Source organism: Diadema antillarum, unplaced genomic scaffold (genome assembly GCF_040938485.1).
Source record: "Diadema antillarum isolate AM-2024a unplaced genomic scaffold, OU_Dant_1.0 scf00000177, whole genome shotgun sequence".
NCBI classification, from domain to species: domain Eukaryota; kingdom Metazoa; phylum Echinodermata; class Echinoidea; order Diadematoida; family Diadematidae; genus Diadema; species Diadema antillarum.
This window is the reverse complement of record NW_027271066.1, coordinates 25,304-42,082: the sequence shown is the minus strand read 5'-3', so window position 1 is coordinate 42,082 and position 16,779 is coordinate 25,304. Positions and strand designations below refer to the sequence as shown.

At 39.3% G+C, this 16,779-nt stretch overlaps 1 protein-coding gene across 1 annotated transcript; it reads right to left on the bottom strand.

The window, feature by feature from the left end:
• Nucleotides 1–5,236: 5,236 nt before the first annotated feature.
• LOC139722907 (protein cereblon-like) lies at nucleotides 5,237–16,355 on the bottom strand. The gene is made up of 10 exons (XM_071634187.1): nucleotides 16,221–16,355; nucleotides 14,563–14,678; nucleotides 13,726–13,928; nucleotides 12,781–12,945; nucleotides 11,545–11,767; nucleotides 10,885–10,972; nucleotides 10,183–10,298; nucleotides 9,399–9,460; nucleotides 8,182–8,313; nucleotides 5,237–5,895 (listed from the first exon to the last, which is right to left on the bottom strand). Exons 1-10 carry the CDS (start codon nucleotides 16,327–16,329, stop codon nucleotides 5,727–5,729), a joined length of 1,383 nt encoding a protein of 460 aa, XP_071490288.1. The 5' UTR covers nucleotides 16,330–16,355; the 3' UTR covers nucleotides 5,237–5,726.
• Nucleotides 16,356–16,779: the final 424 nt, after the last annotated feature.

Here is a 16,779-nt window from a genome sequence, read left to right as displayed (position 1 = left end):
TAAAACAGATTTACAGATCAAAAATTAGACTCTCAATGCTTTTAATTAGGCTAAAATATGATCTTGAGCTTAATTTGCATAATTAATTAATTAAAATTAGAAATTGATTGTTTCAAAGAATTTTATGACACCATCTTGTAGATTTTGACGTGGGTCTGACGCATGCAAAATTTCATCGCGATCGCACCACCGATGGCCGAGATCTCGGGGGGGGGGGGGGCGGAATCCATTCCCCCCCCCCCCCCCCCCCCCCCCCCCCCGGTCTGAGCATAGCCCAAAAAGCCCGGCCCCTTTAGGGTTAAACAACTACTTTTCTGTTTCTCTAATGAATTTAATGATTTATTTATAATGAATATCAACCCGTTCCCTAATGTAATGTTTCTCCAATATAAGTATACGCAGTGAAATTCACCGTTGTCAGTTTAATGATTACAAGATAATTTCTGCAGCAAATGCTCCTAGGCCTTGATGGTTCAATGCTAGTACATTGCGTTTCATTTTCTTTTCCATTCCTGTGGTTCCATCTTTGTGAAATCATACTGCTTATCCAAGAGGCAATCATTTGGAATTCCCTTGACCACCAAAGTTTTTTTTTTTACTCGTGAATTTTTCCTCTTTTGCCTACTACGTTGTACAAAAAATGTCCCATGAGCCTTTCAGTGTTTGTTTGCTGTTGCTTTTTTTTACATCTGCATTTATTTTCGCTTAACTCGCGACATCGTCATCAGTAATTTAACACCATATCTGCATCTACACCTGAATCTAACCATATACCTATGTACCAACTGTACGTGTGTGTGTGCATTAATGCTTACATAAATTAACAAATACTTAAAGACAAATGAATGTACATGCATAATATATAAACAGCATTATATATAGTGTATATGTATATATATATACACACATATGTGTATATATATACACATCATATATATATGTATATATATATATATATATGTATATATATATATATATGTATATATATGTATACATATATATATATATATATATATATATGCTTGAGTTTGTATATATATGTTTATATATATATATAAACACATATATACAAACTCAAGCATATGATCATTCACACTTAAGTCCTGGCAAGTAATATAAGTGCTGGCTGAAAGAAAACCCTCACAAGATAAGGAATAACTTGACCTTTGACCCAACCAAGAATGCTACACAAAACTACATATATACTGCATACAACATTCACCATAATATTTTATTGCATTTATACTCAACACTCAAAGGATTTTATCCTGTTGGGCAGAAAGAGATAAAGAGACATCTTCTTCATATACATACAATACAGCTTTTGGTGGCAAAATAATGGGAAAATACATCTCATGAAAAATGGGGTACACAGAAAATGAAAGCTTGTTTTAATCGCTGTGCCCCACTGTTCTACAACTCTAAAGCTGGCATTTGCACAGTAAAAGTTTGTGGGTGAATAAAGGTGTAACAAACCTCGCATTTGAATGAATACATTAATATAATAAAAAATTCATCTGTAAATCAACATGCTTGAAACCGAATTGGAGAAATATAATAACGTTAGACACGATTCCGCTTGGCATCAGTTCTACAGCCCCTGTAGCTTTGAGTCGATATGGCCTCGTAACTCCAACATGTGAACATGACGGCGAGATTGGGATTAAATTTGCACTCGATTATCCCAGTTTTCTATGCTTAATTAAACTGATTATACCTCATTTCAACAATGCGCAGGGTACGAATTTGTCCCGAAGCATAAGATGAGATCGATATGAATCAAACCATTTGGGGGAGGGGTGGGGAGACCAATCTGCCTTTTCGGAAAAGTTCTGATTGTTACATGTTTGTTCTTTGGTGGGTTTTGCTGTTGTTCCAGGATGAAATTTCTCACTTTATAAGAAGTTATTTCAGTTCATTGCAATCAAGGCATGAGAAGCAACAATAAAAGTAAACCTGGTGTGACTTGAACTTACATCTCCAGCAAAGGTATGCATCCATAAATGTGAGTGTACAGATGGTAAATAAGATTACTATCGCATCATTGTTAACTTCTAAACCTTCATTTTCTGAGTTGTACTATGCCATGAGTGTGTTATTTGCACAATCATTCACAGTAAGATACAATTGTGGCTATACGCTGACAGTACAGCAAGAAAGCAGCACCTCCATTTCAACGGGAAATAGGAAAAATGGAATACTGGTACATACTCCTGTCAATAAACCACCTTTAAATCTGTGTGTGATGTTTGCACACTGCACTCCTGTCATTACAGCATAACATGATAAGATTTGAACTCAAACACAGTGGCTTTAATGCACATCTATTGAACATCAATGCTGGAGGGAAGTAGCAGAATTTATGTGATGTCTACTAGTTGGCTGCTTCCTTTCTGTATCACTTGTGATATACATACGTATGAAGCACAAAAGTCAATATTCAATGATATACACCTGTATTTTGCAGTTTGTGATATTATATTGTACTCTACCCATGATCTACATATGAACAGCCTTTTCTGGATTGGTAGGCGCGGGGGGAGGGGGGGGGTTTGTGTACCACATGAATATACTTTATACTAGATTACTTATCAGCTTTACAAGTCAAGATGCTATGTAATTTGAATAAGTGTACTTAATCTCACCTGTTCTGTACGATTATGGTTTTTACATCATTCCTCAACATGCTTATACCTGACAAACACTCTCGCAAGGATGAGAATTACCACAGTTACTGTTTGATGAGAAAATAAAAAGATCTTCCAAAATTTCATAGCCTTATTCCACTCTAATGACAAATTATAATTATGACATGGACAACTGTTATCACTTTCACAAAACACCCAGGATACACGAAGACACAGTCAATAGCCATCTGATATCCTATATGATGAGCTTGTGTGCACACAAAGAAGTAATGTGTCTATGTATTTGGGTTATAACACTGAACCTACATTGTATGATGTTATTAATGTTCATGCATTCCATTTTAAAGCCATAAGGTTCAGGTCTCATATTGCCACAGCAAACTTGTCAGCAATTGTCAAATTGATGTACAATTTTTCCAGTGTTTGAACTTTGGTCAAAGAGCAACAAAGTTTTATCACGTTCTACCAAGAACAGGGTCAGCTATTAATAATTATTATGAGTCATGCCACTGATCTTGACCATTAAAATGATACCACAGAAAAAAAACACCCTCTGTACGACAATCACATGATCGACCCTTGCCCCACACCAACCCTACATCTTGCACAATCTGCACTCCGAAACTGGGTTATCAAAATAGTGGTTGCAATGTAACAAGGCATCTGACATAATGATATTGAGAGCACACATGGAGGACTTCCCACGGTATAAAGTCTGTACTACATTTCAGGTCAATCTGCACTCCAAAGCTGGGTTATCAAAATTTTGATTGCAATGTGACAAGGCATCTGGCATGCATGACATTGGCATGATATTGAGAGCACATATGGACAAACCCCCAAGGTATAAAGTATGAAATACATTTTCAAGTTAATGTTTTCAAACCATCTGTTGTAATCATGACATAATACTGTTTTTTGACATATTATTCAGCTTTTTACAGAGCAGATCTACTGTTGTGTCTATCACGACAAGAGGAACAAATGGGCTAACGTTGCAACCTTGGCCTATCAAAACATCTGACTTGAATATTTGGCAATGAAAACTGGACACAACTGGAAGTTGAACAGTAATACATCATCTACTATGATCATGCAATGCCTTTTTGTTTGATCTTCAAACAGTAAGTATTATATGGTATCATGTTATAATGCAAGTAAAGAAATGTTTTTCATCATATACCATGGTATGTGTAGTTGCAGTATTATGGTATAATGAAGTTAAAGTATTGTTTAGGCAGGGCTCGACACTAACTTTATTTTTCGGTGGCCCGATGGGGCCACCAAAATCATCCATTTCAAATTTTTGGTGGCCCGAGAGAAAAATTTGGTGGCCCAAAAAAAAAAATTGATAAAAGTCTATTATTTTTTTTTGATAAGTCGCACACTCACTGCATGCATTTATGCATTTCCGGCACAAAAAGTTACAAATTTATTGACAAACTTTTCAAACAATTTTGGTGGCCCGAGGTGGGCCACCAAATTTGCCCTTTTCTGAAATTTGGTGGCCCGACTTTCATTTTTGGTGGCCCCGGGCCACCGTTAGTGTCGAGCCCTGGTTTAGGTATATACACCACATGAGGATGAAGTATCAATTTGATGGATATCATTGAATAGGAGACTGCAGTGTTGTTTTCATATATGTATACTACCCAGTACAACGGTTGTAGCATTGTTTGATATGCTCATTGTTTCTATTGCAATAAACTGGAAGGCAAATAGGCATTACGTAGAGTATTTCTCATGTACCACCAATGTCCTTGTAGCTCTCAAATGTCCCATTCTCATCTCTGAATGTATCTATGTATGGGGATCACATTCAACATGATAAGCTGAAGGAAGGCATCAATCTTAGGATTGACAATAAATAAATAATCTATTTTGAAATATTAGCTGGGGGGAGAGGGGTAACCCTGAACAGGTCACACTTGCATATGCATGCCCTGGTGCAAAGTGCCCTTTTTGCGTTTACTAGCCACCTACACACAGTCATTCTGGGTGCCTGTTGATTTTGTGGTCGATTGTGAAATACGCATGACTGATTCCCCTGATTAGATCATCACTTAGCATCAAGTTTACCTTGATTGCCTTTAATCTTCGCCAGAAATAAGAACAGTGCACTCCCTTTATCATGAACATGGATATAACGAGGCTCTCATTTAAACAAAGTGCAAATTCAGGTGACAAAATTTCTGTCTATATATCTTTATGATATACTTTGTTATTCGGCTATGATGAAATTTCAATGCAACCAAAGAAAACTGCCAGTCCCGACAAGGACTTCGTTATAACAGGAGTCGCCTGTACTCTTATTTCCCCTACATATCCAATCAGATGTGGTACTGACTGGTTAGCATTTTGGGCACTGGGCACATTGAGAGGCATGGTAAAGGGGAAATCAGACCAGTTAAAAGGTCATGTAATAAGAAAGAGTAACATTTCATAAGCACAACAGTGCAATTTTGATCTAAGGAAGTAATGAAATTGTGAAGTTTTGGAAATTTTCATAGAACATTTTTTAAACAGTCAACATGAATATACAAATGAGTGAGTTGATGATGTCATCACCTCACACCTTGTCATATACTTTGTACACAAAATCCTGAAATTTCCTCTTTCATGCAAAATCAATTATGCCCCAGTTTCAAATCCTAATCATACAGTAACATATCTGACTAATATATTTTGAATTCATTCAGCCAAGAATGACATTCTGTTTTACAATTTGACAGCAGAATAATTGAATTTTCATTATTTTGGGGGGACACAATTAAGGGAAATTCTTGAGGTGATGACATCATCAGCTCATTCATATCAACTGTTTCAGAACCATTTTGCAAAAAATAAAAAACAAAAATAGTGAAATAGTGAACATCCCTAAGCTTTGTCCAAGTTTGAGTCGTAAATTTTCACTATTGTGCTTACAAGATTTTAGTCTTTCTTTTCAGACTATCTTTTAACTGGTCTGGAACTCCCCCTTGAGGGTTAATAAGCCCCTCCCCTTTATTTCAAATATTTGGTGGGGTGTGCACTGGCACCACGCTCATGGTTCTAGGAACCCCAGAGCTGTTGATTTGTCTACTCTAGAGGGAAGCTGTGTTCCTCTTCATCCGTCTGGAGACCCGTCTTCAAAGCCGACCGTGTCAGGCCCCAGAACTTCTCTGGCCGCAGCCTCCTCTCCACAGCGGTGAACTTCCAGCCCAGGTGACTCGTGCAGTTGCGACACTGGAGTATGGTCCAGGCGTAGCTGGTCAAAAAGGAGATAGGGAAGGGGGCAGACACATGCATTTGACGATGAATTTTTGTGTCCGATTCATCTGTCATTTTTGTCTTCAAATTTCTTTCTGTGTGCTATCATACAACCACCAGCAGAAAATTGCTATGATAAAGCCAAGTTAACTAAATGGACTGAATGTAGAAACACTAATTGCACACCAAGTCAAAAATTTAGTTCATTATGTGGTGAATATACCTGTCGTGACTGTTTGACTACATGAAAGTTATCATTCATAGTGGTGTGCAGTAACCTAAGATAGTGACTGGTAGTGGGGAGAGGTGTCATTTCAACCCTAACTTACCTGGGTCAAAAAATTTTGCGTGGCAGAATGGTCGCGGAATTTGTCGAGGGGGGGGGGGGGGCATTATGCCCCCCCCCCCCCGGTAAGTTAGGGTTAACCCATCTCTCTTCCTGATTCCAGTTTTATAGGGTTTTTTTTTTTATGACTCTGCCCATACAAGAAATATCATAATGCTACATATCTCCCAATTACTAACCATAACAAGGAAAAGTAGAAATTACGCGGTGCGTAATATATGTCCCCGCCGGAAGTAGCATTTAGTAGCAAAATGCACAATATAGGTAAAAAGATGAAGGTCAAAGGTCAAAGAAGTCAAAGGTCAAAATTCTATGTAGAAGTTTTGAAGCCCTCACCTAGTGCCATCACATAAAGCAAACGGAATCGAAATCGGGTTAGAAATGGCGAAGGAGTAGCATTTTGTAGGCAATGTGCAATATAGGTCAAAAATCAAGGTCAAAGGTCAAAGAAGTCAAAGGTCAAAATTCTGTGTAGAAGTTTTGAAGCCCTCACCTAGTGCCATCACTTAAAGCAAACGGAATTGAAATCGGGTTACAAATGGCAAAGGAGTAGCATTTTGTAGCAAAATGTACAATATAGGTCAAAAATCAAGGTCAAAGGTCAAAGAAGTCAAAGGTCAAAATTCTGTGTAGAAGTTTTGAAGCCCTCACCTAGTGCCATCACATAAAGCAAACGGAATCAAAATCGGGTTAGAAATGGCGAAGGAGTAGCATTTTGTAGGCAATGTGCAATATAGGTCAAAAATCAAGGTCAAAGGTCAAAGAAGTCAAAGGTCAAAATTCTGTGTAGAAGTTTTGAAGCCCTCACCTAGTGCCATCACTTAAAGCAAACGGAATTGAAATCGGGTTACAAATGGCAAAGGAGTAGCATTTTGTAGCAAAATGTACAATATAGGTCAAAAATCAAGGTCAAAGGTCAAAGAAGTCAAAGGTCAAAATTCTGTGTAGAAGTTTTGAAGCCCTCACCTAGTGCCATCATATAAAGCAAACGGAATCAAAATCGGGTTAGAAATGGCGAAGGAGTAGCATTTTGAAGCAAAATGTACAATATAGGTCAAAGGTCAAGGTCAAAGGTCACAATTGAAATTCTGTATAGAAGTTTCAAAGCTCCCATGTAGTGCTATCATATAAAGCAAACAGAATCAAAATTGGGTTAGAAATGACGAAGGAGTAGCATTTTGAACGTTTTGATCACACACGGACGCACACACGGACGGACACACGGACGGACGGACGGACGGACGGACGGACGGACACACGGACACACGGACACACACACGTACGGAGCCCGTTTCATAGTCCCCTGCTCGAACTCGTTCGGCGGGGACAATAAGGTAATATCATAATATGAGTTTTGTCAATGTCCAATCACCATCCTTTCTCATACAATGTCAAATGGAATGAAAACACTGGACAATGGTATTTTGAACAGAAAATCTGCCACTCTCCATCACCATTGCAAATACCATCACCCACTATATTCACCAATATTTCAAAAGCTTTCACTATTACTCCAACAGCTAATACTGCTCCAACAACAATACAGCTACTTTGTTACTACTAATACAACAACTACTCACGTAGGACCAGTCAATTACTTGAGATATCTTTTTGTTTAAAATAGACATAAAACATTAAAAGTCTTTGAACTTTTTATTTGGGGCAAGAAAATTACTTTGTAATGATAAGAGTTGAATATATATCAGTGTCATTTATTACGAGAGTCTACAGTACTTCCACTTCTGCTACTTCTACTACTACTTCCAACTGCTATTACTGCTACTTCTCCTCTTCCCATCATTAATCCTAATACTTTCCACACAAATACCACTACAACTATTGCAACATATATCATTACCATGAAGGTCACAGCTATGCAACACAACCTAGCATTGAAAACTGCTGGTAGTTCAAGCATGTCCTATACTGCCGACTTACCCTGGAAACCAGCTGTTCTCTTTAGACGGCCGCCCGACGAGATTCAGATTCTGGGCGCGGTAGACGGTCAGCGTTTCGTGGACGTACCCTCCCGGATTGACGTACGCAGCCATCGGTCCATCCAGCGACATGCTGGATAGGAGCAAAGGGGAAATGGGACTTGCATGTACTCCACTTTGTTGTTCTGATCATGGAGTTTAGAGAATTTTGCCCACCACCATTACTAGCCCCCATCTGATTCAAATCTCCAACCTTTTGTTTTTTTACCACCTGTTCTTGAGAGAAGTTTTCAGCATCCTGAGTATATCAATATAATATGGACTGGCCCTGAGAGGGATACGACATTTATCGCCTGAACTAGAATTGTATTGCCCGTGTCGAAGACGAGGGCAATACAATTCTAGTGAAAGCAATTAATGCTGTATCCCCCGAAAGTAGCCAGTTTATATTTTTATTATTACTTACAATTCTAGTGAGGGCGATTAATGTCGTATCCCCAGAAAGCAACCAGTCCATGCCGGTTTCAGTATTGTTACCCACATCTTGAGCAGTAACATAAACTATTTCAATGTAAACTTTTTTCAACTTCACAATGAATTTCCAATTGGTGCCAGCTTGAGCTCTACACCACTACTACGCTACATCCATACCACGGATGCACACATGCACAGCTCAGGCATGCAGCATGCATAACAGCCAGCACACACAGTCACACAAGCGCTTACACACTGTGCTGCGACCATCTCCTATTTCTATGTGATAGCATATGGGATTTGCCCTCTGTTGCAAAACTCACATCAACAGCAAATTTTCATCATCGAGTCCTCAAGTGCCTGAATGCTATATTCCCCTATTTCTTAACACGTAAATCCCATAGGCATTTGTAAAAGAGGGGGATATAAGAATTACACCCTTGTTCAAGCTGCTGGCACATAAAACGAGTGGAATACAATTTTGTAGAACTACAGCTCAGATGTCTGATATGGTAATAATACTTTAAATCCTCTTCTACTGCAAACAATTTTTTCATCTACTTGGCTAGAAAACTTGCCTCACAATACACAGCACTGATACATACACAACTTCATTATGCCTTGATTGATGTCCAGTACAATTTTCTACTATCAATGTACACATAATCAGCCACTCCCACAATTTGCTCAGAGATAACAAAATGAACTCACAAGGATGATTTATAAGGCGTTAAAACTACTTACCTGAAGACATCGCTTTTATTTGCAATCTGAGTGTAGCACTCTCCACAGCAGAGCATTGTACACTATGGGATATGAGGTGGAAATGAAGAGAAAAAGTGACCATTGCATCCTTTGCAGGCATGAAATATTTGGGGCTAAAAAACATCATTTTTAATGAGTGGAGTTGTTAAAGTTGTAATTGTATGCTGCCAGTCATGTACAATTATCTTCATATCTGTCTGCAAAGCAAAACTACCTCAAATACATTATCTCATATATTTTCCAAAGCATTGAGTGGCAAGTGAGGTCATGGGTTAGTTTTTAAAAAAAAATGAAAGAAAAGCTTAACTTTCTTGGGGGGTGGGGTGGGAAGGGGGCGCAGTTTTGAGAAACATGCACTGAATGTGCATCATTGTTCTGATGGAAAAAGATAATGACAGCACACATTTATGTAATCGTTAGGAAATGAATTAACTGCTGTTGTTCATTCATGGCTTGGTGAACATCCAATATTTCATTTCCCTTCCAACCCGACAAAGTTATGACTGCATGCACATTTCAAAACTTTTTTTTTGGTTATACAGTTTGAATACATTGTATATATACATATGTTTATACCTAAGGAAAGAAAAATACAAGAAATTGCTTTCCAGACATAGGATCACTTGAAAGGAAGAGCAAATCTCATAAGAAGTGAAAAGCAAAAGTGCTATTAAAACACTCCACCCCCTGCCCAACAGTGACTTTAAGGAGAAAAACAAATTTGAAGTGAGTTCATCACCACCTCACAGTTCAAAGGTCATACTTTCTGTAAGAGTTCTAGTTCCCTTCTGAGCCGCTGCACAGCAGAGTTTATCCTCAGCAGGCTGATTCTCTGGCTGTCATCCAGGGGCATGTTACTGGCCACCCAGAATGAGAAGTCTGCAGTAAGATGAGATGGCAAGCAATACTGTTGACTTGGGTCACTGTGAACTATGTCACACTGTAAAACCATTTGAACTTTGTGTGTCCTGGGGTGGACCTGTGTGCCACATTATTCTCAGACTGAAATAGACAAGTGCAACCGAAATACACAAGTGCTTTTGGAAAACATTCTTTTTCAAAGCCTCTTTACAGAAGCATTTATGCTATAAATGCAGTGCAGCAAAGTTGTAGAGAAAATTGCAAGCTATGCTTGAAATACATTTTTAGACACTGGCCAGGACTCTTTCAATGTACCGTTGCATGTTGTGATTCAGTGATCCGTTTGTGCGTAGTTGTGCGTTTGAGCAAAATATGCAAAGTTGGCCTTCAGCCGAGTTCACCTGCTCCCTCCCACTAAGTTCCATACGCAGCAATTCACTTATCTGTTGCTAAATGGAGCAAGCTTTGTGGTTGTTAAGGGCAGCTTTTGTGAACAAAGCATGCATAGAATCTGAACAAATTACATGACCGTTCTATTCAGTGAGCCTTGAGGGAAAAAAAGTGCCTGGTGAAACCCAAACTAAGGAGGAAACTTAACTCTTACCTGATGGGTTAGCTGGCACCGTCTTCAGCTGCATGGAGTTTTCATACCAGCCACTCAGCTCTTGTTTGATCCTCATCATCAGCACATCCTGCCAACAAACATCAAGGATGAAGTCCAGTGAAATAACCCATAAAACTCACAATCAGAGGCCACAGCAGTACAAATAGGGTCAAAGTCTGAATATACAGTTGGCTAGTACAGGAGATGTCTAATTTGCATATCTACTACAGAACCTAGAGTACCAGTACTATTTTTTTTCCATCTCATTGTGAGAGTGACTGTACATAAGAAAATGTTACACTACCTTTCTTTAGAATTCCATAACTTTCTATTTTCTAATTTCATGTCCAAGTCTGATAAATTTCTCAAATTCTCTTCAATTGATTTTACTTTATTCATCAAACTCACCCTGACCATGACTGGTGTGGAATTCCATCTTATAAACACCGATCATTCTCCGTATGCCCACCAATTTCCTCAGTGATTGCTGTGATTTAGATTGACCTAAAGTGCCATCATCACAGTCAACCCCTTTCTTCCAAAGCAATGATTTCCAAACAAGACATTGTATTCCTCCTTTTACCCTTCCCATCAACTACCCCCCTCCCCCTCCTCCCCATCAAAGAAATGTCCTTTTCATTTCTAACCCCACAAACTCACACAATCATACATCTCGTAGACCCAGGGGGGCCACCAGGTAAAGTTGGCCTCTGAGAGGTACCGCTTCCGCCTTTCCTTCAGCCACCGCACCCCTCCGTCGCTGCGGGAGGGGGCGATGTGGTGGGGTACGATCCTCCTGCGGTCCAGGGAATGGCAGCGGATGCACTGTAAGGGGTCTGCCACCTTCCTCTCTGGCAGGATCATCACCTGACCAATCAGAATCCTGCAGTCAAAGAGTCATGTAAAGTGACCAATTAGAATCCTGCAGTAAAAGAGAGTCATGTACAGTGACCAATCAGAATCCTGCAGTCAAAGAAAGTCATGTACATTGACCAATCAAAATCTTGCAGTCAAAGAGAGTCATGTACAGTGACCAATCAGAATCCTGCATCAAAGAGAGTCATGTACAGTGACCAATTAGAATCCCGCAGTCAAAGAGTCATGTAAAGTGACCAATCAGAATCCTGCAGTCAAAGAGAATCATGTACAGTGACCAATTAGAATCCTGCAGTGAAATAGTCATGTACAGTGACCAATCAGAATCCTGCAGTCAAAGAATGTCATGTACATTGACCAATCAAAATCTTGCAGTCAAAGAGTCATGTACAGTGACCAATCAGAATCCTGCATCAAAGAGTCATGTAAAGTGACCAATCAGAATCCTGCAGTCAAAGGGTCATGTAAAGTGACCAATCAGAATCCTGCAGTCAAAGAGAATCATGTACAGTGACCAATCAGAATCCTGCAGTGAAAGAGGGTCATGTACAGTGACCAATCAGAATCCTGCAGTCAGAGAGAGTGATGTAAAGTGACCAATCAGAATCCTGCAGTCAAAGAGAGTCATGTGCAGTGACCAATCAGAATTCTGCAGTCAAAGAGAGTCATGTACAGTGACCAATCAGAATCCTGCAGTTAAAAAGAGAGTCATGTTCACTTCGCCCAAACTTCCAGCAAAACCTGGCTATATCTTCAAGTTCAAGTTCGAATTTATTTCATTTTTCCACAGTATTATAATAAAGTGTGTGCTCTGCTTGGGGCTATGTGTCATGCTGCTGGAAGCTGATGACACAAACCAAAGGTTTCTGCATTGGGAAATGGAGCGATTTTCAGCATACGTGTATGGTTGAAATGAGCTGCGTGGCGGAGGTCTGCACTCTCCAAGTGCTTTTCTAGTTTTGTTTATTATCTGTGAGTAACCCTTTGGATGAGACAAAGGATCTGAGCATATGGTCTTACCCGTCCGTCTGTCGCCTTGTCTCCATCACCTTAAACCTCTGTCTTCCCATGGCCTTGATTCGCATCGTCTCCACCCCTCCCTCATCCTCCTCCTTGGCACTGAAGATCTCTGCTGTCGTTCCCACGTCTGGGATGTTGCCATCATGTCTGGCGGCTCTGTCCCGGCTGCATTTGAGATGAGGATGTCATTTTCATCTATCCATGAAAACTTGAATGGTAACAATGACCTATTCTGCAATCTGCAAACAGTGCATCGTGAAATTTTGTGAATATGAAACATGTTTCTTTATAGGATCTATCCTTATTGATTCCTTAAACAAGTAAATAAACATAAAGTGCATTTAATGAAGACATCAAGAACTTGTAGATACATGTATGTGTTAAATTATCACATAACTAAACAAACTTTGATTCACTTTAGATAAAGTCAAACACTACCAAAAAAATATAGGCTCTTGATTTTTCTTCCAAAACAAATTTCCAACCTGAAGTATGAATGTAATTGATCAGTGTTGATCAATTTGAAACTCACAGTAAGTCCAGGTATGGTGAAAGTAGAAGCAGGGATGGAAAATATTAATGGTTAGATTTTTGAACATCAACACGGAATGCTCCTACAGTATACTATACTTTTGATAATCTTATTTTACCAACTTTATTTTGTCCCTTTCGTGAAAATTTGTCTTAATATTTACCCTCTATCATATGCAAACTACCATGACTTGTTTGTTTTTTGGGGTGATGCATTTAATTTTTCCATGCAGAAACAATGTATCCAAATCAAAAATTGTATCTGAATTCAAATCAATGAGAATCAAATCAAACGAGTGCAGTGGAATGCTGCCAGAATGCTGGATGCAGTGTCTTCCAAATGGACCCCCCCAAAAAAAAAAAAAGAAAAAAAAAAGAAAAAGAAAAACGATGGTTATGAAATGTCTCTCGAACCTCTCATACAGCATGCCAAATGTGCGATTGTTGTGTAATATGTGTTTCATCATGCTGATCAGCCGAGGATTGAAGAGGTGCAAGGGAAGGGTCTCTCCCGGAACAAGAACCACGCCTGGAAACTGGACCAGGGGCAGAGACACAGAGCATTCATCATCAAGCACCGTCCGGCCACTGTATTCCTCCAGGTCGGAACCCAGATACTGCAGACAGAAAGTGGATCAGAGAGGCAGCAATACTTAGCAGGATATCCCATTTGTGCAGTTTGATTTAATTGTTCCGAAAATGAACCCAAGATAGGTTAAAGGGTGTAGACAATAATGGTATTGGTCAATAATTGGTGAAGATGAGGAGTAGGAGGAAGATGAGGGGGAGGAGGAGGAGGAGGAGGAAAGTGAACCCAAGTACAGATATTGACCTCAATCAATTGCTCTAATAGATACAAAGTATACTATGTACAAGGAAGAGTCTGGAAAGTGATCACCTAGGCACCATTTTATAAAAGTTGTCAGCCCTGCAAAGTTGTCAGTCTCTGATTACCATAGTAACAGCCAGTGACCAAAGCTTCTCAGCCAATTGAAACCAGGGATTCCACTAAAATTGTCAGAGACTAACAACTTGCCAGGGCTGACAACTTTCAAGAAACGGTGCCTGGAAGCACATCTGCAGTTTTCAACTGGCAAAACAAAATGGCCATGAAAATCTCTGCTATCCTGCTCGACTGATCAGCTGAAAGTTGTCACTGTCAACTGGGTTTTTATTGATAGAAATAGTTAAGATTAACTTAAGCATATAATTCCTTCTAACATAATCACTTGAACCATTCCACTAACCCACCGAATGCGTTGTTGGCCTTGAAGGGTCATAGGTTATTTTGTCTGGCCTCTTGCTGACACTGTCTTGGTCCACCCTTCCTCGTATCTGCAATCTCAGTCTTTCAAAGATGTTGATATCTGCATGAAGAGATGACAATCGCCACAGGTACATTGTAAAACAGACAAAAAAAAAAGATTATGACTTCACTGTCTCCTATGAACACTCACACCTTCATTGAAGTATTCATTGAAAAAAAAAATGAAATTAAATAGAATAAGCCCATACAAATGTATGTGCTCCAGAATACCAGTAATGTGAAAAATGCTGTAATAGCATGCACACACATCTTTTTTCTTTTAAAATACAAGTTTTGGACCAGTTAAATAAACTGCTATATATCCACCATCATACATTCAACAACAACAATGAATCCATGACACAAGAAATGTACATACACATATACACAAAATTGTACATAAGCTTGTGAAAGTGAATTTTACAAAATGTACTTGCGTGAAACAAATTACTCACTGTAGCAAACTTTGGCTCAGGAACTCTACATGTCATATGGGTTAAAAAATACTATAATAAATAATGAATAGTAGTAAATAAATAAACAGTAGCTGGTTTACAGATCAGACATTTTTTGGGGTACATCATGGTTTCTTGAAACTTATCTCCTTTTTTATTGCAAGCACATTCTTGATGTACAGTAACAGTGGTAAATGTGCATCGAGTATCTCTGAGCTGAGGATGTATGAGAGGTGGGGTATTATGTAATATACATGTAGTACAGTTGTATATCTCTGATTAGCATGTTATAAGCAGACATGCAGTTGATCATCAAGTCAACCATTTTCTATTCACCATTACTAATAACCTGCTGCTATCACTTTGATTGCAATCTGTAATCATGCGATGCCTTCTACAGTGTACGTATACAGATGTAGCTAGTAGTGCTATCCTTGACAGCAACCTGTAATATCTACAATGCAATTCCCGCCATCCGAATAACAGGCAAATGCTTACACTAATAACAGACCAAAAACAGTCGAAAGTAGGTCCTACACAAAAAAAAAATATTGCAGAACTTGTAATCTAATGCACAAATTGTTGTAGCATCAATATTGAAGCAGTCAATCCACTATCCACATCACAGCGTATCATTGTATAATGAATGTATGACTAGACTAGACCGCCTAAACATTAATCCTACTAAAGACCGGTATCTAGTCAAACATCTACATTATAAACTTAGCACTACAGTTCCTACATGTACAGCACTGCAGTCAGTGTCAGTTTAAGAGCGACAGTGCTTTTTAACATCAAAAATCAAATACAGTCTGTACAGAATCTTTTCATATTCTGCGTTCTAACCTCACATTTTGCGGGGGGAAATGCAAATTATATGTGTAAGCACGTCTGTGGCAATACTTGTCATAATGTCATCTCTGTTCAAACCAGTGCCTGCGCTTGTCTGCGCCACTTTCGTGACGTGGGAGGTGTACTGAACCTACAGTTAAACGCGATGTCCAAGAAATGACAGCGCAGCTAGCTTTGGGTCCGCTGCAAACACAATTATGAACGTGTGGGGCTAGCAGACTGCTGAGTCCGTGTCATGTCCTGGGCCAGAAACTGTAAACAACAAATAGAATAATTTCTAAACGTTACATGATTACCGTTGTCATCCTCGTCGTCGTCATCCCCGTCTTGACCTTGTTCATCGTCGCTCCCTTCTTCATGCTCTAATTCTTCATTTCGCAGCAGTTCTTCTTCGTCGTCAGCCATGGCACCTCAGTTCGTAGTTATCTGTGGTAGTGGCGTTTGTAAACATGCTGCGCGATCGATGCGCTGGTTGTGCACTTGTCATACTTAGCAAAGGTGCACATAACAGTGGCTGCAAATCTTGCGTAGCGATCCGAAAAGTAAACACCTGTAACCAAAGAGTATAGAAGCGTATACTCTTTGCCTGTAACACAAATTGGCCAAGGAGCTCCAAAAGCTTCTTGAAAGTAGGCCCTACAGTGTATCATGCAGGTACTATCATCGCAACATTTTGAATGAAACAATGTCTTCTCACCCGCTGGACATGCGTGTTACTAAATATCAGGGAAAATCACTGAAAAATCACCTCAAAATAGGCCTACACTCTGAACAGGCTCATGTCGCGTTGGATCTGTGAATTTCATATAATGTCCATTCATGATTTCCTTTCGAATAAGAAGAGAATTCAAAGGG

Coding starts and splice junctions, on each gene's coding strand:
- LOC139722907 (XM_071634187.1), bottom strand. CDS start 16,329: ATGGCTGACGACGAAGAAGAACTGCTGCGAAATGAAGAATTAGAGCAT. Junction 14,679..16,220: donor CGACGACGAGGATGACAACG/GTAATCATGTAA, acceptor CTCTTCATGCAG/ATATCAACATCTTTGAAAGA. Junction 12,946..13,725: donor TTTGGCATGCTGTATGAGAG/GTTCGAGAGACA, acceptor TCTCAAATGCAG/CCGGGACAGAGCCGCCAGAC.